Here is a 26615-nt window from a genome sequence, read left to right as displayed (position 1 = left end):
ACCGACCCCTTTCATTTCTTCGTCGCATGCAGATCTCGTCTGCCGTCGCCGCCCACGCTGCGCAGCAATCATGGCTAACGAACGCAGTGTGTATTCGTCTGGCCAGTTCATGAACCCAGGCCCGGCGCCACGACCCCCAACCGATAGACCTCGTCTCGCCCTTACGCCAAATAACAATCTTCCTGGCAACATGGCCAACATGGCCATTTCTCCCATCAGGAGCACGGCGACCTCGACCTACACCGGTTCCACAATCTCGCTCCCTATCGCCCGCCAGCAATCCGGCCAGAACGATGGCATGGGAGGTGTCGCCGTCAAGAAGGAAGGGTGGGCTTCTGTGAAGGAGTCCAAGAACTTCATCAATCCGTGGAAGCAGAAATACCTTATCCTGCGAAAAGAATCGCTTGATTTCCACAAGACCGAGGGCGGCAAAGTCACGTACACCCTCTACCTGAAGGATGTCGTTAACGTTGGCCGAGTCGAGGCCGCCGGCACCATCTTCGAGATTAAGAGAAACCCTAACGGATCATCCAACAGTCCGGGCGAGGACGACGGCCAAACCAAAACGCTGCAAATTCGCGTCAAGAGCGATGACGACTTGTACGAATGGATCGATCTCATCTACGGCGCCTGTCCTGGAATGGGCGGTGTCAGCAACCCCACAAACTTCTCCCACGCCGTCCACGTCGGTTTCGACCCCCAGACCGGCGAGTTTGTCGGACTGCCGCCCGAATGGTCGAAGCTCCTCAACTCATCCGCCATCACAAAGGAGGACTACGAGCGCAACCCTCAGGCCGTCTTCGAGGTCCTTGACTTCTACTCCGACCTGACCAAGCGGGCGGAGAACCCCCAACAATACTCCAGCCTTACGCCTACACCTCCTGTCAGTAGCCAGCAGAACAAGCAGCTTGGCTATGGCGGTGGCGGCTCCTCAGTCGTGCCTCCAAGGCCCATGCCGCCGTCGCAGGCTCAGCGTCAACCCAGCTACAACACGCAGCCCTCTTCGCAAGGGCAGCAACGGCGGCCATCGCCCACGGAGCAGCAGCAGCAGCAGCAACGTCTCCAGATGCAGGGCATGGCCAGCAACTACCAGGCGGATCCTCGCGAAGAGCAGCGTTTGAAGCAGCTGGAGGCACAGCGTATCCGCGAGAGGGAGATTGAGGAACAGAACCGTCGGGATTTGGAGGCCTTCAACGCGTCCATCCCCAAGACAAAGACGCCCATGGCTCAACAAGAGATCGGCGGCTTCGGCGGCGGCTCGTCCATCCCCCCGACAGACAGATACAATCCCTCAAGAGCAGCCCCCCCGGCGCCCAAGCCGTCACAACAGCAACAGGCCAACGGACTCCGGGCGCAGCGCCCCGCACCCTCACCGCCGACCGCCGGTACTTCCAATCGCCCCCCCATGGCTTCACAGCAGAGCTCCAGCTCTATGCGGGATCCCAATCAAGCACAGCGGGCGCCTCGTCCGGATCAGTCGTCCAGCCAGCAGCAGCGCTACCCCAACGGCAGCCCCCAACAGCCCAGACAGCCTCAAGCGCAGGCCGCGCCGCCATCTCGCTTACCCGCTCCTGTAAAGCCCTTGAATGTGTCAAAGGCCCAGCCCGTGCCGCAAAGCGATGCCGTCAAGGCTGCGGAAGCAGCACTTACTGCCAAGCCGCCTGCTCAAGACCGCAAGCAGGATGTTCGCATGTCTACCATGTCCGAGAGCGAAGTCATGGCCAAGCTCAAGGAAGCCGTTTCCAAGGACGACCCGAATCTTTCTTACTCCAAGCAAAAGAAGATTGGACAAGGTGCTTCGGGTTCCGTTTACGTTGCCAAGGTCAAAGAAGGCGCTGTCTCGCCCATTGCCCGTGAGGTTTTGCGTGCTCAGGGCATCAAGGCTCAGGTTGCTATCAAGCAGATGGATCTCGCACACCAGCCCAGAAAGGAGTTGATTGTGAACGAGATCATGGTCATGAAGGACAGCAGGCATCGCAACATTGTCAACTTCCTGGACGCATTTTTGCGCAACAACAATGCCGAACTATGGGTTGTCATGGAGTACATGGAGGGCGGTGCCCTGACGGACGTTATCGACAACAACCCTAGCATCACCGAGGAGCAGATCTCCACAATCTGCTTGGAGGTAAGAGGCTTGTCCCGCCGTGACACCGCACTGATACTGACCTCATACAGACCTGCCGTGGTCTGCAACATCTCCACTCCCAGAACATCATTCACCGTGACATCAAGAGTGACAACGTGCTGCTGGACGCCCGAGGAAACGTCAAGATTAGTGAGTGCATCGTGAAACAGATTTGATACACAGCTACTGACCTTGCTCAGCCGATTTCGGTTTCTGCGCCAAGCTCACTGAGTCCAAGTCGAAGCGCGCGACGATGGTCGGAACTCCCTACTGGATGGCGCCCGAGGTTGTCAAGCAGAAGGAGTATGGCCCCAAGGTCGATATCTGGTCATTGGGTATCATGGCTATTGAGATGATCGAGTCCGAGCCGCCCTACCTGAACGAGGAGCCTCTCAAGGCTCTGTACCTGATCGCCACCAACGGTACACCACGCCTCAAGAAGCCCGAAAAGCTGAGCAAGGAGCTCAAGGCCTTCCTGTCGGTTTGCTTGTGCGTTGATGTCAAGAGCAGAGCATCCGCCGATGAACTTCTTCAGCACGACTTCCTGAAGCACGGATGCCCGCTGGGCAGTCTGGCTGAGCTGCTTGCCTTCAAGAAGCATGCCAAATAGATTGGCGAGCGTAGAAGCGTTGTAGCGCAGCGATCAGCGTAGGGGAAGCAGCTGCCTCTGACGACCTGTGACTTTCTGTACCAAGGCGGTGGCACCGCGTTCCACTTCCCGACCGACGAAAAAGTGGAAGAGTTGTCACATTCGACCTCGCACGAACCTTCGACACCTCACCACCAACTCACACGACGTACTCATGAAAGGGGGGGAAACTTTTCATTTTGATGAACGCGGATATTCTTGACACACCCTTCTGACTCATGCGGAACGAGAAATGCTGCCTTCATTCTATCATCACGGCGGCATGGGGATTCTGTTGTTGTTTTCTCTCTCTTGGTTTTTGCAAATCGTCTCAGTCACATTGCATACTTGTTTATTCACTGAAAGGAGAGACTGGTAATATAGAGGGAATGAATCGCCTGTGGCATGTCCGTGGTTAACATGGAGCAGAGGGAAAAGACAGGGATGGGTGTTGTTTTTTCATGGGGACAGGGAGACGAGGAAGGGTGCTGGCCTAAGTCTCACCAGAAGCATAAGTTGGAGGAGAGCCAGACAGCGCTGATAGACGAGTATCAATGGAAAGGATTCACGAGGACAAGGACCTTATATGATGAAATTGGACGAACTCAGATGAACTTCCATCGAAGCCGCGAAGGTTATCGCTTGTCTTGCGAGTGGGGTGTGTTAATATATATACATCGTATATATCTATGTATATCTTCCCAGGTCCTGGTCGCACTACACTACCTAGGTGGCGGGTGTCGACTTGGCGCACCTTGTGCGTTTAAGCTACCTTGACGAGAGTGGAGACCTCTACCTTCTGCGTTGTGGCAGAGACTCGGCCCGCACGGCCGTCAGCAACGCGAGTGGTTTTCCCCCACGATTTCAGTATCCGAACCCGTCGTTCTCGTATTCGGGTCTTCGTCGCGCTTTGCATCCGAGAAAAACGAGGACGCCGCCAACCACGTCCCTCGTATCATTTCCTTCCTGCACCACAACCCCCCGCGGGTCCTGATTACTGTGTGCCCTTACGCCCTCCAAGTGCGCTCAGTTACATTCAACCGAACGTACAAGGCTCTTAGGTTACCAAGGTTATTTTGCAGGGCCGCTCCTCTGGTCTCGGGATTTACGTCGATTTACGGCGCCCTCGCGTCGGGGGACCCTCTGATGAGCCCACCCGGTATGGACAGCCCAATGGATGGGTCCGGCGGCTCGTCCTCCGCACCGGGGTCGACTCCGACGGCCACGGCGACGACGCCCGGCGCCGGTGCGACCCTCAGTATCGCGGTGCCTCAAGGGTCGATCTCGGCCGCTTCGGTGGCTTCCTCGTCGACGATCACGCCCGCGGCGGCGACGGCGGGCCGGGGTGTGGGCACACCTGGCGCTGCGATTGCCGCCGCCGGGGCGGCTGTTGTCTCGCGACGGTCTCACCCTAAATCAAGGACAGGCTGCAGGACGTGCAAGAACCGGAAGATCAAGGTAAGACAAGCCTTTTTATTTCCTTTTCTGTTATTGTGTTTTCTTTTTCTTTTCTATTTTCTATTTTCTGTTCCTGGGCGCGGTTTTCTCTTTTGCGATGAGTTCGCGGGTGGTTGGTTTGATATGGGCTTGTATAAGACCTGCCAGTGAATGTCGAGTGAACGTAGCGCTCCTTTCCCTCTACTCGTGTCACCTGACATCTGAGTACCAATCTTGTTATCGCATTGGACCACACACAGTGCCCATCAACGCCCAACCCCTCCTTATACGTGTTGCCCCTGTAATAGCTACTATACTATATACCACCCAAACTAAGACGACTGCCAGTGCGACGAACATAAGCCCTCCTGTCGGAATTGCATCAAGCACGCAGTTCCTTGCGACTTTCTCCAGTCACAACGCCACTCGTCATCTTCGATCCCGCGATCGCCGGACAGCATCATCTCCTCCGGCGGCGCCGATAACGGCCACGGCTTCGGCGATGGCCTCGGCGGAGGCGGCGCCGGCGCCGGCGGGGGCATGAGCGACCTAGAGCTGAACTTGATCGACCTAGAGCTCATGCACAACTTCACGACGTTCGCCTTTAACACGCTCTCGACGGACCCTGTGGTGCGGCAGATGTGGAAGGTGCCCGTCGTGAAGCTGGCGCTCGAGTGCGACTACGTGATGCGCGCGCTGCTGAGCGTGTCGGCGCTGCACCTGGCGCACAACCGGCCGGAGAAGAGGGATTTTTTCATCAGCCGCGCGTTGACGTACCATCAGATGGCGAGCCGGACGGCCATGGGGCTGATGGGGGCGTTGGATGGGGAGAACTGCGAAAAGCTGTACTTGTTTTCCGTGTTGACCATTTTTTTTGGTAAGTTGCCCTTTATTTAGCCCTGCCCCCATGTTCTTCTCGTCGTCATCCTCTTCTATATCCTTCTCCTCCGCTTCTCCTCTCCTCTCACCTATCCATCTATACACGCTCCTCGAGATCGAAGAGGCAAAGCTACAGCAGCGGGTAATGATGGCGATTTCATGAGACTAACCCATCAGGGCAGCCCTCGCATGTCCGCGCAAATCGTCCGACTCCCTCATCATGGGCGAGTCCTCCTTCCCAGACTGGATGTTCCTGCTCCGGGGCACGAAATCCCTTCTCAAGCTGCTCCAACCGCAAGCCTACACCGGCGCCCTGCTGCCCATGTTCAACCATGGCCACGAGCGCTTTCTCCACTCGCGCGAAGAGTCTAGGGCCGAGTCGGAATTGCTGGTAGACCTGCAGCGGCTCGTGAACAAGACGTGTGCCGACCCGGTCCTGCTGCCGATCTACAATCGTGCCATCGACGAGCTGCGGCGGACACTGTCCGTGTTCCTGTGGGACGGCGGGCGGGGGATGGACATCACGGACGCTTTCCTGTGGAAGTACCACATGGCGGAGGACTTCCTGCCGCTGCTCAAAGTGCCGGGGGCGACACAGGAGGCCGTCGCCATCTTTTCGCACTTTTGTATACTGCTCAAGAGGCTGGAGAACGAGTGGTGGTTGCAGGGGTGGGCGACGCACCTGATCAGCCGGGCGTGGTCGTTACTGGACCAGGATCACCGGCTTTGGATACAATGGCCTATTGAAGAGTTGGGCTGGGTGCCTCCCTGAGGTGGTGTTGGGTATCTGGGTATTCAAGTGCGCGCGTGCGCGCGGCTGTGTATGTGTGTGTGTCTGTATGATGGAAAGGATTGGGGGGGGGGGGGGGGGGGGGGGGTGATATTTTTCATGTCTATATGGTTTACAATGTGTATATGAAAAAGACCCTCTTGCATATGAAGGATGTATCTTTGCAGGGAGTTTATCATGACGCGTAGTCGAGCCAGTCCGTGATACTGTCCGTTTGGCTTGAGCGATGTGATGGTGGCAGTTGTTTGCGTGACTGTGCCCCTCCCACCCAGGGCATCAAGGTAGAACTATATCGACATGGTGTTTTGCGGATTGTGCCCCCCCCCCGATGGTCCTGGTAGCTTGGCTTGTTGCACGGCGGACGGCTTGCCGAGGCATGGATGAATGAGGGCCACCAGATCATGACACACGCCGCCGGATCCCAAAAGTATGTGAGAGTACAACTGCCCAGGATGTAGGAAACCTCGGGTCTCCCACCGGCCCAAGCTCCTACAAGACCTCACTTCCCTGCCTCGCTTTGTTCTTTTTTTATCTTTCGCTGTCTGCCCACGGGCAGAGACGTAAACAATAAGAAGAGTGAGGGGAAGAAGAGGGGAAGAAGAGGGGAAAAGAGTTCAAGGGCTCGTAAGCACATGTTCTTCTATTATCGAGTATTGTTGGCCTGGTGACCTAGCGAGGAGGCTCACCCTGCCGGTGTGAAAGTATAATTAATGGACAGATCACAAAGCAGAGTGCTTTGCGATATGCGAGACCGGAAGTGTCGCATGAAGAACCAACGAAGCAAAAGACCCATCGAATACATTTTGCAACCCAATCGACCAGTACTTGGACAACCTTTGGCGGCAGCACAGAGTCTGTTTCGGGCCACGGAACTGCGGGATATGGGCGGCCTGCGTATGGTATCGTATCCCTCAGAACTTACATTCGGTAACGCTGTCTGTTGACTTTGATTGCAAGAGTACGGCGACGACAAGGCCGTAGAGGCCCAGAACCTCGGCGAAGATGAGGATCAGGACCATGCCGACGTACAGGCGGGGCTGCTGGTTGGTGGCTCTCACTATTGCCGCACAAAAACAAAAATAGAAGCGTCAGCGAGTCACGATGCGAAGGTAGACTGCCACCGCGCTCACCTCCGGCATCGCCGACAATGCCGATGGCGAACCCGGCCGCGAGCCCGCACAGACCGACGCTGATGCCGGCGCCGAGCTGGAGGAAGCTCGTGTGCAGGGCCTGCTTCTCCTTGAGGTCATTGGCGATGATGACGGCGGCGACGAGGCCGTAAATGGAGAGAATCTGAGCCATGATCGGGCAGAGCGTGTTCTGCACCAGGCGCTCAGGGCGGAGTACGCCGGCGGCAAAGATGGCGCCCGAGGATTTTGCGGTGCCATAGGAGGCGCCAAAGACGGCGAAGACGATGGCGGCCGCACAGCCTAGCGCCCCGAAGAAAGACTTTGCGTTAAGCGGATGGGTCAGTTTTGCTCGTCGTTCCGCACCTAAGACGGCCATCCGTCCAAACAAGGAGCCTCCCCCACCCTCTCGCGAACGGGGTGTTTGTCTTACAGAATAGCTTGGGCTGGAAGGGACAAGAAAGTCAGCTTGGGAGGGGCGTCGCTTTATGGGGTGGAGGGTTGGACTACGCACCAGCGGTCCATGCTTGCGAAAAAGAGTTCGTCCATTTCCGTGATGGGTGGCGTGCAGACGGGCTGCACGTGAAGATGACTGGATCGGGGAGGTCACAGCGCGGAGCAAGGGTCGCTCTGGTGAGGCTCGTGGATGGTGTCGCAGTGACGCCTAACCGGGATTCCACGTCTCCTAAATACACTTACCTGTCTCGAAGCATCCGCAGGAGGCCTACAACTACACATGGTGAGCCACGATGCTTATGGCGGTTGCCTAGATGCAAACCACCGTGTCCGTACTGGATTCTTGTCTTGGTGCGTCGCTCCTACGAAATCCTACGAATCATGACAAGACTTGGCGCGCCCGCTACATGTGGCAGCAGCTACGGTTTCCTAGAATGGGGGGAACTCCATGGACGGGTTGATTATGACCCGATCTTATCTTTTGATAATCAGACATCGGGCGACGTTCATTTGGGCACGCACCACACCATCTAGGGCCATGTGGTGCTCGATGGAGGAACGTCTTTCATTGGGAGACTACCTAACGGCGAACAGCATATATCGATGCGGTGATTGGTTCTTGACGGCTGCGGCGGGAAAACGGGCCGCACAGCTTCATCCGGTGTCTACGGGGCGCGGTATTATACGGTATTAATCCGCCACGAAGCCGATGGAAACCTCACGTGATGATGCTTGCTGCCATGCAAGTGTCAGCGTCCGTGCACGATTCAACCGTGGCGAGCAAAGAGCTTCCCCCCCGGACTTGCGCGAGGAAACGAAAAACCCAGGCGGGTCAGGGGCGCCCGTGGCAGGTGGTATCAATACCAGTCTACCGCCATTGCGTTGTGTCAGGTTGTTGACATTTTAGAGCTAACGGGGTCCTTCTTTCAAGTCTTAATTTTCACATCCGTGCCTTCTCCGAACCCTTCTATTTGGAACGCACAATGGTCGCCGGAAAGACGAAGGACCCGGAGTCTAAAATGAACAGTGCTTCGTCATCCCCTCCGTCCACTGCATCTCCTCCGTTCGACACCGGGACTGGCTTCTTGGCCCGGAACGCCACATCCCGGTACGGTAGTCCGGAAAGCAGCTTTGGGGCGGGACTGCGGGGGGGTGTTTGGATGAAGAAGCTAAGCTGAAAAGACGTGGGGACAGACGGCTCACGGCACGTACCTGTAGTTTCTTCTCCCTTTATTTCCATGTCCTTCTGTCTAACCCTTTCTCACAACACAAGCGACGACCTAGGTAGTCCGTCGTTCTTCCAGAGTGGGGTCGGCCGGCTCTGTCGGCCACGGCAATTCCTCGCCGCGTTGCGCAATCCATGAGTAAGCAAGCGCGGACGCTAACACTCGTTGACGTGAACAGGACCTGCACAGTCTGTTGAGGTGACGACGATGCGGCTGGGACGGCATCGACGCCTTTGCCGCCGTCGATCATCATCGTCGTCGTTTTCGTCGGGGTGCTGATGAAGTGTGTCGAGTGTCGCCAATCATATGGAATCCGTCTCATTTGTTCACCGCCTTCCCTGCTGGAGCTGACCTTGTGCTTTGTCATCCAAAGAGAAGTTGTCCCTCTCCCCCCCCTCCCGACTGGTTGGCGACGCATCGGACTTGGGTTCGCAGCGCAGGCAGCAAGCAGGCAGGCTTGCGGGTGAGCGAGCGATGCGCAGTGTCGTTGGTTCCGTAGTTGTCTGAAAGAGCTGCATGGGGACGTGCCCTTGTTTCAGCATCCCTGTCAGGGCCTACACTACAGACGACCAGCGACCGCAGCAACGCATACGCTCTAACCTGCGGACGTGGGAAACAGGGGCTCCTCTCTTTCCGTCTTTTTCTATCTCTCTGTCTCGCTCGGTGTGCTGGACGGAAGGCACTGACGACACTTTCCTCGCGCAATTAAGTATATCGCACCTGTAGTTGATTACACACGCAGCTGGGAGGCGGGATGAGAGCACTTGCAAACAAGAGGACGACGCTCGGACTGACTGGTGATTGCCAGACAATTGGAGGTATCCGCACAACCCCAACCCTGCCGTTCGACAAGGTTTCCCCTGGGGTCGTCCCGGCCGGAGTGACTCGGCCTTCCACTTCGCCCCAGCCTCCTTGCACCTATTCGCTGCTCCGTCCGTCAACGCTCCCATTTTTTTACTGCTGGTTCTTTTGCCTTCCCGCTGCATGTGCCGCTGAGGTGCAGGCCGCAGCCGCTCGCTGAGGCAGACCACGCTCACTCGTGGTCTCGTCCCAACACCTATAGCCCCGGACCCTGTCATTAACCTCCCTCTGGTCAACCCATCTTAATGCCCCCCCTCCAAGCATGACGACGACGTCAGGTCTGTGACTGGATGAGACCTGGCGAACAAGCTGTGGCGCTTGGCAGTGTCAGTTGCTACCCTGTCCATGGGCCCGCGCCGTCCCCCATTCTAAGAATAGAGGGTCGGAATTTTGACTTTCGATACATAGAAGGCCTGCATCTCATCTTCCTGTATCAATCCGATCCGCTCTTGGTATTTTGGCTTCATCTCTGCTTTTCCGTACAACATCTGCTTGCGCCTGATAGTCAGCTCGCCGTTCTACCTTTCTTAAAAATCCCCGAGCCTCCGGGATTCCTCACCCTCCCGCACGCCAGACGCCTTTCTACCTAGTCGGCCTTTTTCTGCTTACTAGTTCGGTGCCAGCTCAACCACTCCGCCCTAGCCGTCTTCATCAGCACGTCGCATGCTTCGCCACCATCACAGCTGACGAGTCCCCCCCACCGTGCCGTTTACCGATCTCCCCAACCGCCGATACCGAACCGCGGAGGTCCACACTGGATTAGTCGTCTTTCCTGCCCGTCGTCCGCCTAAGCCATCAATGACCTCATAGCACGAAGTCATTCTATTATATCTTGAACCTTCCGGCACCTTCGCCTTGGCAGCCGGCCGGTCTAGACATCGAACCCGATAAAAAGTCGAAGCATTGCAATTTACTACTATTAACACTACCCTAATAAACTATGAGGTCAACAACACTGTTCGCCTTGGCGGCTTCGCTTCTGTCCGTCGATGGGCTGGTACTCAGGAAGAGTGAGGGCAATGCGCCAAAAGTTGTGGGTTTGGATCTGCACAGAGCAACGATACCATACACCCGCAACAGAAAGGATATGCTGCGGAAGAGGGGTTCTGTACAAGCCGCTCTGAGCAACTTGGTGAGTCGGCTGCGCATAAGTCTCCAGAGCCCATGCTAACTTCTTCGAGGAAACATTGTACTTTGTCAATGGCTCCGTCGGAACACCAGCACAACCCATGAGGCTGCACATCGACACGGGGAGCAGTGATCTCTGGGTCAACACTGCCAGCTCGGCTCTTTGCAGAAGCCAGGGTTCGCCGTGTTCCGTGTCCGGCACCTATTCAGCCAACGCTTCGTCAACCTACAACTACGTCGGAAGCTGGTTCAACATTTCATACGTCGACGGGTCGGGAGCGACAGGAGACTACGTGACGGACAAATTCACCATCGGCGGGTCGACTTTGAACGACTTCCAGTTTGGTGTTGGCTACACGAGCTCTTCACCTCAGGCTATTCTGGGCGTGGGCTACAAGGTCAACGAAGTACAGGTCGGACGCGCCGGTATGGAACCTTATGACAACCTACCTGCGAAAATGGTGGCCCAGGGGCTTATCCAGTCAAACGCCTTCAGCTTGTGGCTGAACGATCTGGATGCTAGTAGGGGGAGCATCCTCTTTGGAGGAGTCGACACGAAGCATTACAAGGGCGAGCTGATGACGTTGCCCATTCAAAAGCAGTCCGGCACCTTCACTGAGTTCCTTATTACGTTGACCAAGGTGACACTTGGCTCAAAGACTTTGGAAGAAAACATGGCTCTGGCAGTGCTGCTCGATTCGGGCTCTTCTCTCACCTATCTCCCCGACGACATGGTAACGACCATTTACTCCATGGTTGGCGCCGTTTACCAGCAAGAAGAGGGCGTCGCCTTCATCCCCTGCAATACAGCCAACTCTGGCGCCAACATGACATTCTCCTTTTCGGAAGCTGTTATCACGGTGCCCATGAACGAGCTGGTCCTTGATCTCATTGCCATCACAGGCAAGCGTACTTCGTTTTCCAACGGTGTGGACGCCTGCCTCTTCGGCATTGCACCAGCCGGCGACGGCACCAACGTCCTCGGCGACACGTTTCTGCGCTCCGCCTATGTCGTCTACGACATTGACAACAACGAAATCTCCTTGGCGCCGACAGAATTCAACGCCACGAGCTCCAACGTCCTCGAGATCGGCAAGGGCAAAGGATCCGTACCGTCTGCCGTTGCCGTCGCGAACCCTGTAGCTGCCACCGCCGGTCTCGTGCGGGGAGGAGGAGGATTATTGGGCGGATCAGGCTCGGAAAACGGGGCACCTTCAATGGCGCCATTGGCGGCGTCATTGCTTGCGGGTTCCGTCGCGTTTGCGGCTGGTCTCTCTCTTTACGTCATCTAAAGCATCCAACCGACGTTGTGCGGAGTTCACGGATGGAAAGCATGGTTATTGTCATCTTAATTTTTTCTCTTTGTTTTCAGCATTGCATTGCGATGGCGTTTGGGAATCGGGGGTAGGGGAAGAGAGAACGTCGAACACACGGCTGATGGGAATTGCATCGAGCATGGCGTTTGTGGGATTTCAAAGACTCGATGGTAATCTTATATTTGCGTACAGCACTCAGTCCTTCAGAGGAGGGCTCGGGGGAGGGAAGAAACGTCCTAAGCGGAAGCTAGCTAGCTCGACGAGAGATACCTAGAAGCCGGCTTCATCTTGGTGGGAATTAATTGACTTCTCTGAGAGAGCATTTCATCATCACCAACCAGTTCATGGTTTCAATATTCCCCGACCAACCTTGATGCATTCTATGATTCGATCTAGCTTCTTCTCTGCGTCCGTCGCGTGCGCGCCCCACAAACACTAGTGGTAAAGGCTCTTTTCGTCTGAGCATGTCCGCTCTCCTCCTCCCCTTCCCCGCCCTCACTGGTCCTGAGGAAACGAGGGCAGTCCCAGCCGGGCGTCCGGTTCCGGTTACAGCTGCTGTGTCGGCCTACGGATCACGGGGTCTACCCCTGATGGGAGATATTGGGTGTGATCCAAAGTTTGTCGGGGGAAGGAAACGTCGCCAAGGGATCTACTTTGGGTTCCTGCGCCAAGATGTTTGACCGTTTCCCCCTTTGGCTTGGCTCGTTTCCTCTCATGCGCTTTGCGGTCGCATCGTCGACAAGCGACGAACGGAGACAGACCCTTGCCTTTCAGAAAAAGGGGGCCTTCTTTTTATTTCGCTTTCTTCCCCCCCCAAAAAATGCTCGGTAGCGAACGGAGACGCTGTTTTGCATAACGTCATGGGTCGGAGGATGCCTCGGAACTTAACGGCTCCGTGGCTGGCATCGGAAGGGGGAAGGGATATCGCGAGATGACCTTGGCCCCCCCCTGTCTCAAGCGCGCTCGTGGAAGGGATCCGCAATGGCTCCCACGATGGGCGAGTCCTGGGCGGGTATGTATGGTCGGACGACGCGGTCCACGTACGCCGCCGGCAGGCCAAAGAGCTCGCCTGCCTCGTCGAGGCCGCGGTTCATACGACCCACGTACTCGGCCCGTGGCAACGAGGGCGTGGTCCTCTCGCCGTCGACGTAGACAAGGGCGGTGATGCTTGCGCCCTGTTGCGGGCCGGCGTCTCCAGCGGGCGAGGGAGCAGGAGGCGCGGCGGCGGTGGAGTTGGCGGTGGAGACGACTATCACAGAAAGGTCGTGTTTTTGGTACGCGTAGGGCACGCCTTCGCACATGTCGAGGGTGGCCTCGTCGGCAGGCGGAAGGGTGTAGAGGACGCCGTAGACGCCGGGGCCGACGGGGCCCGTGGGCGGTGCGGGGGCATCGTCCTCGGGGCGGCGGTGCGGACGACGTTGGCGTAGCCGCGGGAGTTGATGATGAAGGTGTAGCCAGCGAGGTGGGCCAGGCCGACGGGAACGGAGGAGGGGCAGCGCAGGGACATCTGGGTCGGGGAGAGGTTGGATCCGTAGGCGAAGTAGAGACGAGGCGACGAGGTGGGCATCTTTCTTCTCGTGTTAAGTTTGTTTGTACTGTGAGGTGAGTAGGTATCAATGGCGGAGTTGTGAATTGGGAAACTGTGGCGACGACGCTGAGAATAAAGACTTTCCGCAGCCGAGATTTTCGGTTCCGATATTCTTGCTCTTTGTAAGATGACAGACGCTGGCAATAGTCTTGCTGATGGATGCAAGTCAACTTAGAGGGGAGAAGGAGTGTAATATGAGCTGTTGGGGGGCCTAGGTGAAGGAAGCGGCTGGAAGAGTCAGAGGCACCTGCAGCTGGACATGCGGGGGATTCCGGTGAAGTCCGCTGTTTGTCGCCAGCACTTGCCAAGCATACTCCGACGGTCTCAGCTTTTGTTCACTCTTCTCACCGAATCTCTTTCATTCGACCACCCAAGAGGTGACATAGAAGTCATCGAGACACAACATGCAGCTTGGTCTAAGGAATGCTGACCCAGGCAAGGAATAAGAGCTTCTACTAGTGCTCCGAGCTCTTCTGCATAGATAGAGATGTGGTCTTTCCAGTATTTCCGAGGGTCTTTGGTGTTCTCTCTGAATAGTATCTATTTGGTTCTCTGTTATCTTTACAATTCACATGGTTCCATGCGAGCTTGCGGGGTCTCATGTTTTTGCAACGAAAAAAAAAAAGGAAACACGCTGATGAGTAGGATTGAAGAAACTGAATTGCGAAACGTACTGTATACAGTCTCTCTCTATTCCTTGTCTATGGTCAACGCTGTCACAATGCTCGAGACCGCATCCCCGCTAACTCATAGATTATTTTGGAATAGCGCCTGGGATGCAGACTCTCCCCTTCCTGGCGGCTTTTTCTTACATCGCCATCTTTCGGTCTGATCAGTGTTGGTGGGACATGAGTCTCTCCCAACTAGTCCCGCATCGATACGTCAAGCTCGCAGCCGCTCGTCGTTCATCTTCAAAAATCAGCGGCCAGAATCTCTCAAGCCTCGTCACAGACTTCATGTACTTCCAACGAGCCTAACTTCAGCTGAAAAAAAGAAAAAAAAAAAAAAACTTTCCGGCGCCACTGCTATATCTGCTTCTCCTCAACGTAGCGGGTCAGGTACCGTAATTTGATGAGGCCGAGGGTTTCCTGGTTCGGCTCACGTTGGCTGCACCATACGACAAGGAAACATGCCTTCTCAGTAGCACCCAGGCTGATGCGGCTTCTATTGAGCCATATTGTCAATCGATCGATTGCATACCTTTCTTGGTTGAATCTTCGGCCGAGAGCCAGTTTCGTATTCATGTATACAGACAGCGTTCCATCGAGGCTCATTTGTCCTGCGTTATTACAAGAGAGCGTCACGCCGGAGACAGAGGTTGAGAGCGTTGCGGGCTGCGCTTTGGAGGCTCTGTATCGCCCAAATACCTCGTAGGGTGGAGAGTATCTGTTATAAAATGCTGTCTCTCAGGCCCAGGGCAATGCGATCTTGTACGCAATCGCAATCTCTTCCCGGCCGGCCAACGTGTCTGAGCCGGGAGACTCGGACGTAAAGCCAAAGGCCATGACCAGAACACGCCGTCCTTAGGGATCTTTGCCGTCGAGAATTTCTGCCTTGGTCGTGAGTCCCATCAATATGTTCGTCTCGTCTAGGTCATAAACAAACTCCAAGGGATGGTACAAGTTTGGAACGCGAATCTCGAAAGGTCGGTCCTGGCAAGATATTCGAGGGGAAGCGGCTCCGAAATCTATCTGCGGCGCTTTTCGGACAAAAGACAGGGGGTTCATCGCATCGGGTGTGTTCATCGTCCATTAGGATGGCGGTCTCGTCGCATGTATCTGGAAGTGGCCGACCGGCTGTCTGAGCGCTCATACGATGATCGATTCTTCTGTACCTGATTAGTTCCGTGTCGTCCTCCTCCGGGCTTTCTGGCTCGTGTGATGGGATGAACTTGGCCCAAGGGAAGGGTTTGCGGTCGTCCAATGGCACTGGGGTCGGGTCAGCAACAGACGCCGAGAGTCAACGAATCCACGCAGGCTGAGGTATCAAACCGACAGAAAATCGGCCATCAAGCGCCCACGAAGTGTTGGAAACGACGAGAGTCAGTGGTGACCTCTTTACTCGCCTGGCTTTTCCTACGAATAGCACCAAGAGACTGGATGTCATGGCCGAAGACAATCTGACTGTTGTCGTCCTAGTAAGGAGAACGAGAAAAAGGGTTGTCTTGCACTTTGCTGACGCTGCTTAGAACAGCTTGTATGGCTTGGTCGCGTGTAACTTTGCCGCTAAGCAGGTTTTCGATATGTTGCAAGCTTCGATGTTTAGAACAATGGTTTCGGCGCCTTATGTCTAAAGAAACGTCCTGGCCATGGACTTCACCGACATGACTTGCTACCAGGTAGTGCCGTTTTGTTGAACCCTGAAGCCCGGTGTCGCCATCGTCGTCTCCGGCAGCCCGCTCCTGAAACCAGTCTTCGATTCCACCGTCGGCCGCTTCTATTCGCTCCGCAGCGCGGCGACGCAACCCACTTAAGGAGGTGACACAAAGACCATAACGTTCCGGACTATCGGTCGGTGCGGGCTACTTGGGTCAAAACTGTCCAAGGGCGGACTGGTGGAGGGAGGTTCAGTCAGATGCATTCGACGCACAGCGACGAGGACCTGGAGCTGGGCAGGTTGCGGGAGTAAAGACAGGTTGTCGCTATTGTGGCAGCCGAGAGAAGGCGGTTGGAGGAGAGTATGGGGTATCTCAGTGCTGTTCATAGTCCATGGGCTAATCAGACATACCACGCCGAAAGGTGGCGTGAAGCCAGACGTCCGCCGGCACTCGTATTTTGTACAGCTCGTCGTGCCAAACGCAGATCGCAATGTTCTTCGCGACAGCAGTTGAGAAGCTAGTAGTACACGTCTCCCTTCATCAGCACTCGTGCTGTACGGCGGAGATCTGCCGATCTGATCTTCCCGTCATCGAAAGTAGTCCCGATGTCTACCTTGCCGCTTGGGTGGCCGATGACGATGGAGGTCTTTGATCGATTCCCGACAAGCTGGGCCGGAATGGTGCCCGGAAGCTGACTTGCAGTACCGAGACACAACGCAAGCGTCAGTGGAACAGCTTTGTGCGCCTGTCCCATGGACAATGCCAGACAGCGGATGTCCACTTCGGGCGAGCGGGTATCGGAGAAGAGCAGCACAATCTTGGGGATGCTCTCCACGTCAGGGTTCAATCCCATAAGAGAAGCGCCGGCGCGTCGGATTCCGTCTAGCTTCATCTTCAGGGAGGCATCGGCTTCGACGGTTTGTGGCGACAGGTCCTCCGGTTGAGGAATGCCCAAGTCTGCAGCGCGTATAAAGACGCCTGGGTTACTGACGTCTACCAGTGATGCCTGTATGGTACTCGTGTCCGGAAGGAGCAGCCAATCGCAGGCACTTCCCGTGGGAAGCGCTTTGCCCGTCTTGGCTCCGGCTGGGTCCAGGAAGCTGAGTGTGATGGGCGAGTTGGTGCCGGGTACACCGTCCATGGCATAGTCGCCGTCGGGAGAGTACCTGGGCGGGCTTCCACTGACTCTGAAGCGTGCCGAGATAACCTTGGACGTATTGGTGTTGAAGATACGTACGGTAGCAAACTGCTGGCCGTCGACTTCTTCGATGGGCGGGTCCATGACGAGACCTTCGTCCAGGCTCATCGGCCCGACGGCTGAAGACATATTGCCGCAGTTCCCGGCCATGTCGAGGGTGCCATCCTTGATGCCGACTTGCACGAAGGTGTAGTCCACGTCGACACCATGCCGCGATGGGGGCGACAGCACAACGATTTTGGACGTCGATGATATACCCGAACCGATACCGTTTAATTGTCGACCATAGGGGTCCGGGGAGCCCATGGCGGCGGGCAAAACTCTGTGCCATTCATTTTCTGGAGGGAGGTCGCGTCTGTGAACGACGAGGCCGTTGGAGGTGCCACCGCGCATGAAGATTGCGGGGAATGAGCGTGATGAACAACGACGCGACATGATTACGCCATTGAGGGGTTTGGAGAAGGTGATAGGCAGCCGAGGCCTGCTGAGATTTCCCAGAATGTCACGGTGGATTGGTGAGAACATTTCTGCGTAAGGAAGCTGGATGGGCAGACGGCCCGTAGTATGAGATGAAATGGTGACAGATGGAATTAAAGACTGGCGAAAAATGGCAAAATCCCCTACCTAATTTTGGTGAGCTGACTGTGACAGGAGCAGTAAGTGGCGTTCCTACCTCTCTGGAACGTCTTTTACATTCAGGGGGCAATAGGTAAGTAATGCCCCCAACTCTTCCTGTAGCCTCTGGGAGCACCCGCTAAGCAACGCCAAGGCGGGAGCATCCGCATCTTGATCCTTGCCGCTTCCTAGGCGTTATGAATCTGTCTTGTTCCGAACCATGATTCGGACCGCTTCAGAGCCCAGATGTTCGTCAAGATGGAATAGGATGACAAGTAAAAGGGAGCAATTGAATGTAAGAGGAAAGAATGAAAGACAGTCGTTTGAAAAGAAACACATCGAAAATTGAAGTACCGGCGTTCGAAGTGATGGGCCGAAGTGATGGCCGATTCGGCACCGAATCGGACATCGAATCCTCCCAGATACGAGTGAGATCATGAGGCCCCCGCTCGACCACGTCAACCTCGCTGGAGATAAGCATGAATGTCCAGAAGACGATTTTTTTTGTTCTTCGATTCAGTTGAAGACGGGTTCAATCACAGGATGGTGGATAGATTTAACACCTGGTGGGTGCTCTGAGATAAAATCCATCTCGCCGCCCGCCCGCTTCGTCGTTGCTTATACCACGCCGAAGATCATCTCCAGTGTAATATCTTCAACTCAATCATCATGGAAACCATGCTGCAATACGTCGAGGTCTCACTCAGCTGGATCTTTGAGAACTCCCGCGGCCATGATGCCAAGGCGTTCTATACCTCCCCTGTGTTCGCCTCGCACGCCGACCCGACCATCACCGTCACGTCGCCAGACTGCGGCGAGTCCCCCGCGACAATGGGACCAGAGTACATCGCCGGCGGCGGTGGCCGGATCCCGGCGCTCTTTTGGGGCGTCCCGAGCGATCTCGAGCCTGAGGTGAGGGAGTGGCTCCTCCTCGTCGAGGATATGGACGCCCCCTTGCCGATGCCCATCTGCCACGGGTGAGCCCTGCAACGTTTTCTTCCCCGACGGCGGAGGAACGGACTGACGTTACGCCCAGGATCTATGGTGGGATCGCCCCCGAGAAGAGGCGGGTAATCCCCGAGGACTTTGAAATCGAGGACGAGGAGAGGTCTCTTCTGAAAGGGGGCTTTCATTGGGGCAAGGGGTGGAGACGGGATGCCGTTTACGTCCCTCCGAGGCCGCTGATGAACCACGGCGCCCACAGATGTGAGTTCCTGGGTCCATGGCCACCCGTGACGACAGCGCATTGACCGACAAGCAGATGTTTTCCAGGTCGTGGCGTTGAGCGAGGCATTGGATAAGAAGATGCTGGAGAACAGAGCCACCAAGGAGCAGTTCGCCGAAGCCATTAAGGGAAAGGTGCTGGGCTGGGGGATGTGGACTGGAAGCTGCGAAAGGAAATGGGTTTGAGATGAGATATAGGGTGATGGGGGGGCGATGTTAGGTTCCATGGTGTTACTCAGAATGACACACTTCATCGGTATGCCGCCAGATCACTATGGGAGGTATACAGCCTTACGCGTGAAAAGCTTCCGTTAAATGCCATTACTCAGTCTGTGGTTCTTTGTACAAGAATGAGAACACCAGCACGCAAGTCCCCCTCCTCCAATTCCCCCTTCTCAAACTCATCAATCCGTAAATCAACAAAACGAGAGCCCCAAGAAACCTCGATGCAAAAACGCCCCAAGGATGCGCCGGCTTTGGATGCAGAAAAGAAGAAGCCCCCACCTCCCCACCTTATACCTACCTGCCCCCTTATGAGAGCCCAAGGAAGGTCGGCTCCCCTCCGCCGCCCGCCGTCCAGTCAAAATCGTCCATCAACATCGACCAGTCGATGTCCTGTAGGAGGTCGTTCGTCGGCACCACGCCGCCCGCTCCATTGTTGCTCGCATCCGCCGCCCCGACCGCCGCTACTACAACGTCAGCAACGCTCACACCAGACCCGCGCGCCCTACACTCACCCATCGACGCCGCCCCTGCCGCGCCCGCGCCTCCTAGTCCACCGGCTGCCGCGCCCGGCCCGCCGTACTCAACCCTCGCCTGCTCCAGCTCCTTCTTCCACCTCCGCAGCGTCCCGAACGCTATCACGGCTCCCGTGCGGTGCGGGTACCGCGATATGGGCGCCTCCAGCGCGGGCAACATGTGCCGCAGGCTCCAGCAGCTCTCCAGCATGCGCAGTACGCGCATCGCAAAGTCCCCCTCCTGCACGGAACACCGGCGCAGCGCCTCCTGGGAATTCTTGATCGACACCTCGGCGTTGGCGAGCTCGACGTCAGTCGCGTGGCCGGACATCAGCACGTCAAAGACAACGGCGACGGCGTCGAGGATCGTGCGGAAGATGTGCTGCGGCGCGTGGGCGAGAAAGCGGCAAGAAGCATCGAGGCGCAGGCTTAGGTTGATAAGAGCCTGGGCCGTGCTGTAGGCGCGGTTGACGTTGTTCCGGAAGGTGTGTTTGTCGACGGTCGAGAGGGGGGTGAAGTAGTAAGACTGCAGCTCGAACTGGACTGCGAGGATGGTGAAGAGGTCGAGGTCTGGGAAGTCGGGCGGGGTCAGTGGGATAAGTCAAGCACGAGATGAATGGGTCGTGGACGGACCTGAGTTGTGTCGGGACTGGAGCCGCCGCAGCTTGTTCAACTCGTCCTCCAGCAGCTGGATGACGGTGTCGGGCACGCCCTCACCTTCTTCCGCGACGGAGAACATGGTCCGGCTCAGCCTGTTGGAGAACTTTTGAATCTCGTACAGCAGCCCAAAGTATCCCAGGGCGTCTGGGAGCGATCTCCCGGCAGCAGCCCGGTTGACGGCCTCGTTGAAGAAGCCAGCCGGTGGTGGGAGCCCGTTACTCGAGGCAACCCTATATGCGCGTCAGCGACAATGACAAAACGACAGCCTACACACCAACACCCGACAGCTTTGCTTTCAAACCCCTAGACGAAGAGAAAAGGTTACCTCTGGGCCTGGATGTTGTACCCCATCCACGTAAAGCAGGCCTCCTCGTCAGTAATGTCCAACTGCCTGTTGGGCCCGATGCAGAACTCGGGATGGGTACCGCGGCCCGTATGCATGCCCAGGAGCAGCGCGGCATTCTGGGCGATGGCGACGTACGACGAGCTCGGGTCGTTGAGAAAGCGGATCGTCGGCAGCGGCCACGTGCACAACACCAGCAGCGCGTTGACGGTCGACATGCTGATGGGCGGTGTCGACACGGCAGCCCAGACCTCGCGGGGCAGGTTCTCGGCAAGGAACGGGAAGAGCTCCGTATCCCTCGTGTACCGCCGCGACGAGACGGCGATGAGCGTCCAGAAGAGGACCGGGCTCTGCTTGTACATCCTGTCCGGGTCCTGGGAGCGGACGATGGGGAAGTAGGGGTGGAAGTGCTCAAGGTACCTGGCAGAGGTCTCAGCCCTGGGCGTGCGTGCATTCGCATAAGGAGGAGGAATGAGGGGACGTACTGGTCAAAGTAAAAGTCAATGTCTTCACCAGACAGCACCTTGGAACCCAGCGCCCGCGGCTGCGCAGGCTGCCTCGCGGGCCCCGTCGGCGTCGTATGCGATGTGAGGGTCGGCGTCGGAACCTGCTCCATCGACCGCGTCTGCGGTACGGGGGAAAGAGCCGGCAAGCTCACTCGCGACGCGGATGGGGGTGGGCGGTTGTGGTCCGAGAAGACGCCGACGGCGGGGTACGCCGTGGCCGGGCTCGGGAGCGGGAGGGCCGCAGCAGGCAGGGCGGGGACGGTGGAGGAGGCCGGGTGCGGGTTGACGGCATTCTTGATGGTCTGGACTTCCTTCTCCAGCTGTTCTAGCTTGCTGTCGTTGTCACACACAAACGTATCAGATCAGGGGGAGTTTCTCAATTGTGAGAACACCAAACGCAGGGATGGGCACACGGAGAACAACACAGCAAAAGAAAAGGGAAAGGCACCTTCTTCTGGTCATACGCTTATGGGATTTGTCAACGACACATTGGATCCCTAGCTTGGAGCAACGCTGACATGGCTTGTTGGGCGTTAGGCTCGCATTACATTTCACCTGTTAACAGTCGGTTCAACGGCCGTTCCATTAGCATCTGGTGTTCATCCGAAACGAGACGGCGGCATAATCGGAGAGCAAAGGAAAAAAAAGGTCCCCCCGAAAAAAGGAAGGGGGGATGGTAGAAGCAATTCTCATTTGGCATCATCGGTTTTCGCCGACGTTGGATGAGATGTCACCCGCGCGGTACCCGACCCCGGACTCCCTGTGAGACCACACACGACCAATTGGAACATATTCCGTGGGAAATCAACGTGGGATGGGCACAGGGGCATGTGGCATGTGGCGGCAGATGCATACCAATGTTCCGAGATGAACTCGACAAGGTACAAGGCTTCGCAAACAGATGAAAAAGAGAGGGAGACAGAGATACATAGTAGATGGTGAGAACCCACCTTGGAGTCGCGACAACTCGTACAGGCTGTATTGCGCCGGATCCGGTTCGGCACTGGGGAGCTCGGCGAGGTATCCCTCTGTGCCGAAGCAGGGCTCTTGAGCGGCGGGTCCATCTGGGAGGGTAGTGAGAACCTAGGCAGGGTGCGCGCGCGCGCGCGCGTGTGCGTGCGCCGTCGAGAACCTTTTCCTTCAGTCCTCAAAGGGGGGAGGAGGGGGGGCAATTGACTCGTTCGCGCAACGGACTGACTCTGCACTCCGAGGTTCCTGACGCTGGTTGCAATGGTGGTTGTTGATGGAAAGTGGAGAGGGGACACTCGGCGCGGTTTCGGCAAACGGGCTTTGATAAATAGGAGGAGGTAGGTAGGTGACAGAGAGAAAGAACGAAGAGCAACTTGGACGATCACGTGCGCTAAGTGACTGTGGCAGACAGACTCTTATTAGGGAACTCGGAGATAACCAAACGCCGTGCATCTCACAATCGTTCCAAGTCAAGGCCATTCAACCAAGACTGGGAGAGCCGCGGTGGAATTTGGTGATATTGGAGTTTTCTTGTGACTAAGATGTGAGAGGCGTCGCTGTCGCACAAACAATGCGTTCGTAACTTCACTGTCTACTGTATCCCTCCCCTCTCGTGCGCCCCCAGTGCTGAGACATTGATTACAAGGGTACCTCTCCGTGTCAACGTCGACCAACCGCCCTTGGAAATACTTCCGTTTCCATCATCTAATCTCCGCCGCACACATTACGTCCCCGAATCCTGTTGGATGCTACCTATGCCATTGCAGACTATAACCGTCCCTTCATGATTTCGACGAACCCCTGAGGATGCCCAAAATGACTCGCTAGTTATGCAATCCATCCCCGCTACCAAGACACGGCGGCACCCCTATCCGTCGCCTCATCGAACGTTGTGCTATTCGAGAAGGCAACCTACGCACCCCCTATTCTGCAAGCCGCTCCTATTTCTCTATCCCGATCCTCCGGTCCCATCCAGACCTGCTGCTGCTGCTGCTGCCACCGCCGTCGTCACTTCCCCCGACTCGGTCCACGTCAAGTCGTCCATATTGGCCATGATTGCCCACGGGTCCATCCCCATGCCGGAGGGGATCGAATCAAAGTTCATGTCCATGAACGAGATCGGCTCCGTGCTCGGCGCGTATTGCAGTCCCCTCGAGTCCCACGTCGACGACGAGGATGTCCCCGTGCCGCCCAGCGTGGCGTTCTGTATGCTCGTGATGTCGACGACCTCGTGAGTGTTTCCGCCGCCGCTGTAGCTGCTTTGCGTACTCCCATCCTTGGGCGACGTGCTGCCGAGCCCAACCCCGGGAGGCGTGTTGTTGCTGTTGCTGTTGCCGTTGCTGCTGCTGCTGCTGCTGCTGCTGTCGCCCGTGGACAGCAAAGTCGCGCTTCTGTCCAACGCCGGCGGAGTCCGGTGCGGTAGGTTGATAGGCGGGCTGGGCGCCGGCTTCGTGACGCCCGTTCGGGGCAACAGGCCCTTCCCGAAACCGCCCACGCCGTTGATGCCGTTCTTCAAAGGAGCCGGTGGGGCCTGCATGTCGGCATTGGTCGTCGGGAAGCCGCCGCTGAACATCCCGGCCTTGGAGCGGGTGTCTTCTTCCAGGCCAGTCGTCGGTGACGTCCGTCTTCTCTTGTTGGAGCCATTGTCGTCGAGTCCGCTTGTTGCTGTGACCTCGCCCATGTATCTGCCAAACATAGCACGCGGGTGTCCAGCGCCGCCGGCGATGCTCGTGGTGGTTGACTTGGGGTCCAGGGGGAAGCACCCGCCATCCATGGTTATATTGTGCTCGTAATCCACTCCGCTGAGGCCGGGTTCGTAGGCCGTGCCCTTTGGGTTGCCGAGCGGCAGTCTGCCGGGCAGAGGGGGCTGGATCTCGGTGTGTTTTGATATCGAGCTCCTGGCAAGGAGGGGGATATTTGAGCATGTCCAACCAAACTGGTTCTTGTAGTTGCTCAGGCCGGGAAGATCGATGATTCCCGCTAAGCCGTTCCGCTCGATGTCCATGAAGATTTGCTGCAGAAAGGCCTTGGTGATGACGTGCTTCCGCCCGATCGCCTCCATCGCGGTGATGATGAACTTAAGGTTCTGCAGGTCCGCCGTCGATACACCGGCTTCCGGGTCGCACTTGGCCGAGTATACATACACCGACGCGGCCGTGTACAGCGATAAGGCGACCATGGGGCTCTTCTGTGGACATTTGTCAGACATTGCGGCGAGGCCCTGACCCACGCCGGGGGCTGTGAACTTACGTAGCCCGGGTTCACGTGGCTCGTCGACTTTACGACATTCACCACCTCCTCCGCTGCTGTTCGCAGCCTAAGCATCGATGCCGCCTTCAGCTTCTCCGGGAGGTTGTACCTCTCGATCCTGTCGATCGCCGCATGGTGCAAACAGATGACGGAGGCGTGCAGGTTGAGGTTCGTGTGGACAGCCGTGGGATCGCGCACGCTGTGGGGCAAGCGGAAGCGTTCCGGGAGGAACATGAAGGCGCTCGAAAGCATGTTGTCAATGTCCCTGTGCCGGGTCCAAAACTCGCCGTACTCGACGTCCGTGGGCCGGTCGTTGGGTCTCTCCCAGTGCACGTGCTTCAGGAGCTTGTTGAAGATGAAGCAGACTACGACAGCAGCCGCGAATGTGGAGTATGAGGCACCTTGGAATGCCTCTGGCAGGGTAGCAGTAGTCTCCTCGAAGCCCGAGTTGAAAGCTTCCTCGGAGGAAGGAAGATGCGTCGAGATCTATCCATGTTAGCATAGTCCTCCCTCCCCGGTGGTGTATTTAAGAACTCGATGTATTTACTTCGTTGGGGTCAATCAGCGTCGGCCACCCTGTAGCGATACTAGCATGGCAGTCGATGCAGTAGGCGCCCCAAAAGGTTCGTCTTCGTTCCTCCAAGTCCACCCACGAAGTAGGCGGCGCAAGCGTGGGGGCCATCTCCTGGCCGTCCCCGTCGATACGGTGCAGACCCATCATCTCTACGAGACGGACACACTTGGCCGAGCTCATGGCCGCCCTTGTGAAGAACAAGCTCCTTGCTTCGTCTGTCGAGATTAGAGCCCACGCTTGAGCGTGTTGCACCGTCAGGAAGTGCTCGCCGAGCCCCTAATGCCAGAGTAAGCATCGCCGCTCCCCTGCCTCCCCGAGACCACGATCCAAGCTCACCTTCATCTCATCGGCGTCGGCGTATTGCCGAGCTCGTTTGTAGAAGATGTCGTGGTACTGCGAATACTTCTCGTGCCCATTGGAAGCCATCGACCAGACCGCATATTGCAAACACATGGGCGGGCGCTTGTGAGGCGCGGAGTAGAAGGACTGCAGATATCGGCCTGGGTGGATGATGGGGATGAAATGATGTTGGCGTTCGAAGAAGCTCTTATTGCTGCTCGGGTTAGCCACGCAATGTGCGGTGGATGGGCTTCAGTAATGACATACAGCTCTTCCATCATCTCGAAAGGGGGCAAAGCTTCGGAGAGCCCGAGCCCTATGAGGTTCCCCGATGATTCGGCAAAACTGGGCTCCTGAATTCCATCTCCAGGCGCCCCGGGAAAGAAGTCGTCGGTGTTTTCACCAAACGTCCCACTCTGCATTGCCGCAAGCGTCTCCAGACCAACATGGAAGTCGTCCAGGACAATGCCGACCCCGCTGTCCAGGTCGCCCTCGTTTGGCAGCCCCCCCTTGGTGATCTTACCCGCTTCTTTGAGAAGATCCTCCACCTGGGCTGCAAGTCTTGATGAGCAAAGGAACCGAGCAGGAGGAGCGCGCAATACCCTTACCTAACCTCTCCTCGAGCTCCTTTACATTCTTCCGCTTAAAGGCGGGTTTCCTCCTCGACTCTGGATACACACATTCTCCTTTGACTTTCCAGCAGCGGCTGCATGCCGGCTTCAATCGGTCACACTTTAGCTTCCGGGACCGGCAAGTCACGCATGACAGGGGCTCGGAGCCGGTACCGGGAGAGCTCGGACGCTCCGATAGCACGGCGCCTTCGGTATCCATGATGAGCGGCAAAAACTTAGTTCCGAGGAAGAATGAGGGAGAGAGCCAGCCGCAAGTGGGCCCCAAGGCCGAAGCCGATTGTCACGGTGACTCGGCTAAGGAGCGGGGGGGGGGGGGGGGGGGGCGGCAACCGTGGAAGCGGCTCGGGAGGCTGTAGCGTAACGCAAATGGCCAACGGGAAGGTACGAACAAAACGGGTTGCATAAAGTTAAAAAAAAAAAAGTATGAGTGAGCGATGACCTCAGCCTGTAGCGTTTCGCGCCCCCTTCCTTTCTGCGTGGCAGTACTATTAGGAGCAGGTGCGTCTATACCATGTGCGCGTAGGCTTGAGTCGTCTTCATGTCTCGGATAGTTGTTGATCCGATGTCCGATGTCCGAGATGGGTCTAGCTCCTCGATATGATAGGTTTCACCCACCTGTCTATGACGAGTCCGTCTTTACTCGCCCAACAAGATCGAGCCTTGGCATGCGGTGCTGGCCAGCAAAAC

General features: G+C 56.7%; 9 protein-coding genes across 9 annotated transcripts; 4 read left to right on the top strand and 5 right to left on the bottom strand.

The window, feature by feature from the left end:
• Positions 1–70: 70 nt before the first annotated feature.
• Positions 71–2738, top strand: LY79DRAFT_505533 (kinase-like domain-containing protein; the record flags this gene model as incomplete). The annotated part of the gene is made up of 3 exons (XM_060553633.1): positions 71–2128; positions 2179–2278; positions 2329–2738. The coding sequence occupies 3 exons, from the start codon at positions 71–73 to the stop codon at positions 2736–2738; spliced, it is 2568 nt and encodes an 855-aa protein (XP_060419706.1).
• Positions 2739–3437: 699 nt separating this feature from the next.
• On the top strand, positions 3438–5928 carry LY79DRAFT_536733 (uncharacterized protein). The gene is made up of 3 exons (XM_060556623.1): positions 3438–4214; positions 4542–5070; positions 5255–5928. The coding sequence occupies exons 1-3, from the start codon at positions 3903–3905 to the stop codon at positions 5842–5844; spliced, it is 1431 nt and encodes a 476-aa protein (XP_060419705.1). The 5' UTR covers positions 3438–3902; the 3' UTR covers positions 5845–5928.
• Positions 5929–6773: 845 nt separating this feature from the next.
• On the bottom strand, positions 6774–7368 carry LY79DRAFT_505149 (V-type ATPase; the record flags this gene model as incomplete). The annotated part of the gene is made up of 2 exons (XM_060553585.1): positions 6774–6919; positions 6993–7368. 2 exons carry the CDS (start codon positions 7366–7368, stop codon positions 6774–6776), a joined length of 522 nt encoding a protein of 173 aa, XP_060419704.1.
• A 3104-nt stretch (positions 7369–10472) lies between these two features.
• LY79DRAFT_505350 (eukaryotic aspartyl protease) lies at positions 10473–11952 on the top strand (the record flags this gene model as incomplete). Its single annotated transcript, XM_060553614.1, has 2 exons — positions 10473–10664; positions 10714–11952. The coding sequence occupies 2 exons, from the start codon at positions 10473–10475 to the stop codon at positions 11950–11952; spliced, it is 1431 nt and encodes a 476-aa protein (XP_060419703.1).
• A 977-nt stretch (positions 11953–12929) lies between these two features.
• On the bottom strand, positions 12930–13543 carry LY79DRAFT_665588 (uncharacterized protein; the record flags this gene model as incomplete). Its single annotated transcript, XM_060563091.1, has 2 exons — positions 12930–13370; positions 13394–13543. The coding sequence occupies 2 exons, from the start codon at positions 13541–13543 to the stop codon at positions 12930–12932; spliced, it is 591 nt and encodes a 196-aa protein (XP_060419702.1).
• Positions 13544–16398: 2855 nt separating this feature from the next.
• On the bottom strand, positions 16399–17472 carry LY79DRAFT_586510 (PrpF protein; the record flags this gene model as incomplete). Its single annotated transcript, XM_060560648.1, has 1 exon — positions 16399–17472. One exon carries the CDS (start codon positions 17470–17472, stop codon positions 16399–16401), a length of 1074 nt encoding a protein of 357 aa, XP_060419701.1.
• Positions 17473–18156: 684 nt separating this feature from the next.
• Positions 18157–19211, top strand: LY79DRAFT_536711 (phosphatidylethanolamine-binding protein). The gene is made up of 4 exons (XM_060556622.1): positions 18157–18260; positions 18329–18671; positions 18731–18900; positions 18956–19211. The coding sequence occupies exons 2-4, from the start codon at positions 18364–18366 to the stop codon at positions 19102–19104; spliced, it is 627 nt and encodes a 208-aa protein (XP_060419700.1). The 5' UTR covers positions 18157–18260; positions 18329–18363; the 3' UTR covers positions 19105–19211.
• A 1-nt stretch (position 19212) lies between these two features.
• Positions 19213–22105, bottom strand: LY79DRAFT_536708 (uncharacterized protein). The gene is made up of 6 exons (XM_060556621.1): positions 21613–22105; positions 21144–21497; positions 20641–21078; positions 20289–20545; positions 19656–20225; positions 19213–19604 (listed from the first exon to the last, which is right to left on the bottom strand). Exons 1-6 carry the CDS (start codon positions 21624–21626, stop codon positions 19450–19452), a joined length of 1788 nt encoding a protein of 595 aa, XP_060419699.1. The 5' UTR covers positions 21627–22105; the 3' UTR covers positions 19213–19449.
• Positions 22106–23082: 977 nt separating this feature from the next.
• Positions 23083–26127, bottom strand: LY79DRAFT_586508 (uncharacterized protein; the record flags this gene model as incomplete). The annotated part of the gene is made up of 6 exons (XM_060560647.1): positions 23083–24321; positions 24384–24869; positions 24931–25233; positions 25294–25510; positions 25564–25849; positions 25905–26127. The coding sequence occupies 6 exons, from the start codon at positions 26125–26127 to the stop codon at positions 23083–23085; spliced, it is 2754 nt and encodes a 917-aa protein (XP_060419698.1).
• Between the last annotated feature and the right edge of the window lie 488 nt (positions 26128–26615).

Source organism: Colletotrichum navitas (assembly GCF_030913465.1).
Source record: "Colletotrichum navitas strain CBS 125086 chromosome Unknown LY79scaffold_3, whole genome shotgun sequence".
NCBI lineage: Eukaryota > Fungi > Ascomycota > Sordariomycetes > Glomerellales > Glomerellaceae > Colletotrichum > Colletotrichum navitas.
This window is presented reverse-complemented; position numbering and strand designations above follow the sequence as displayed.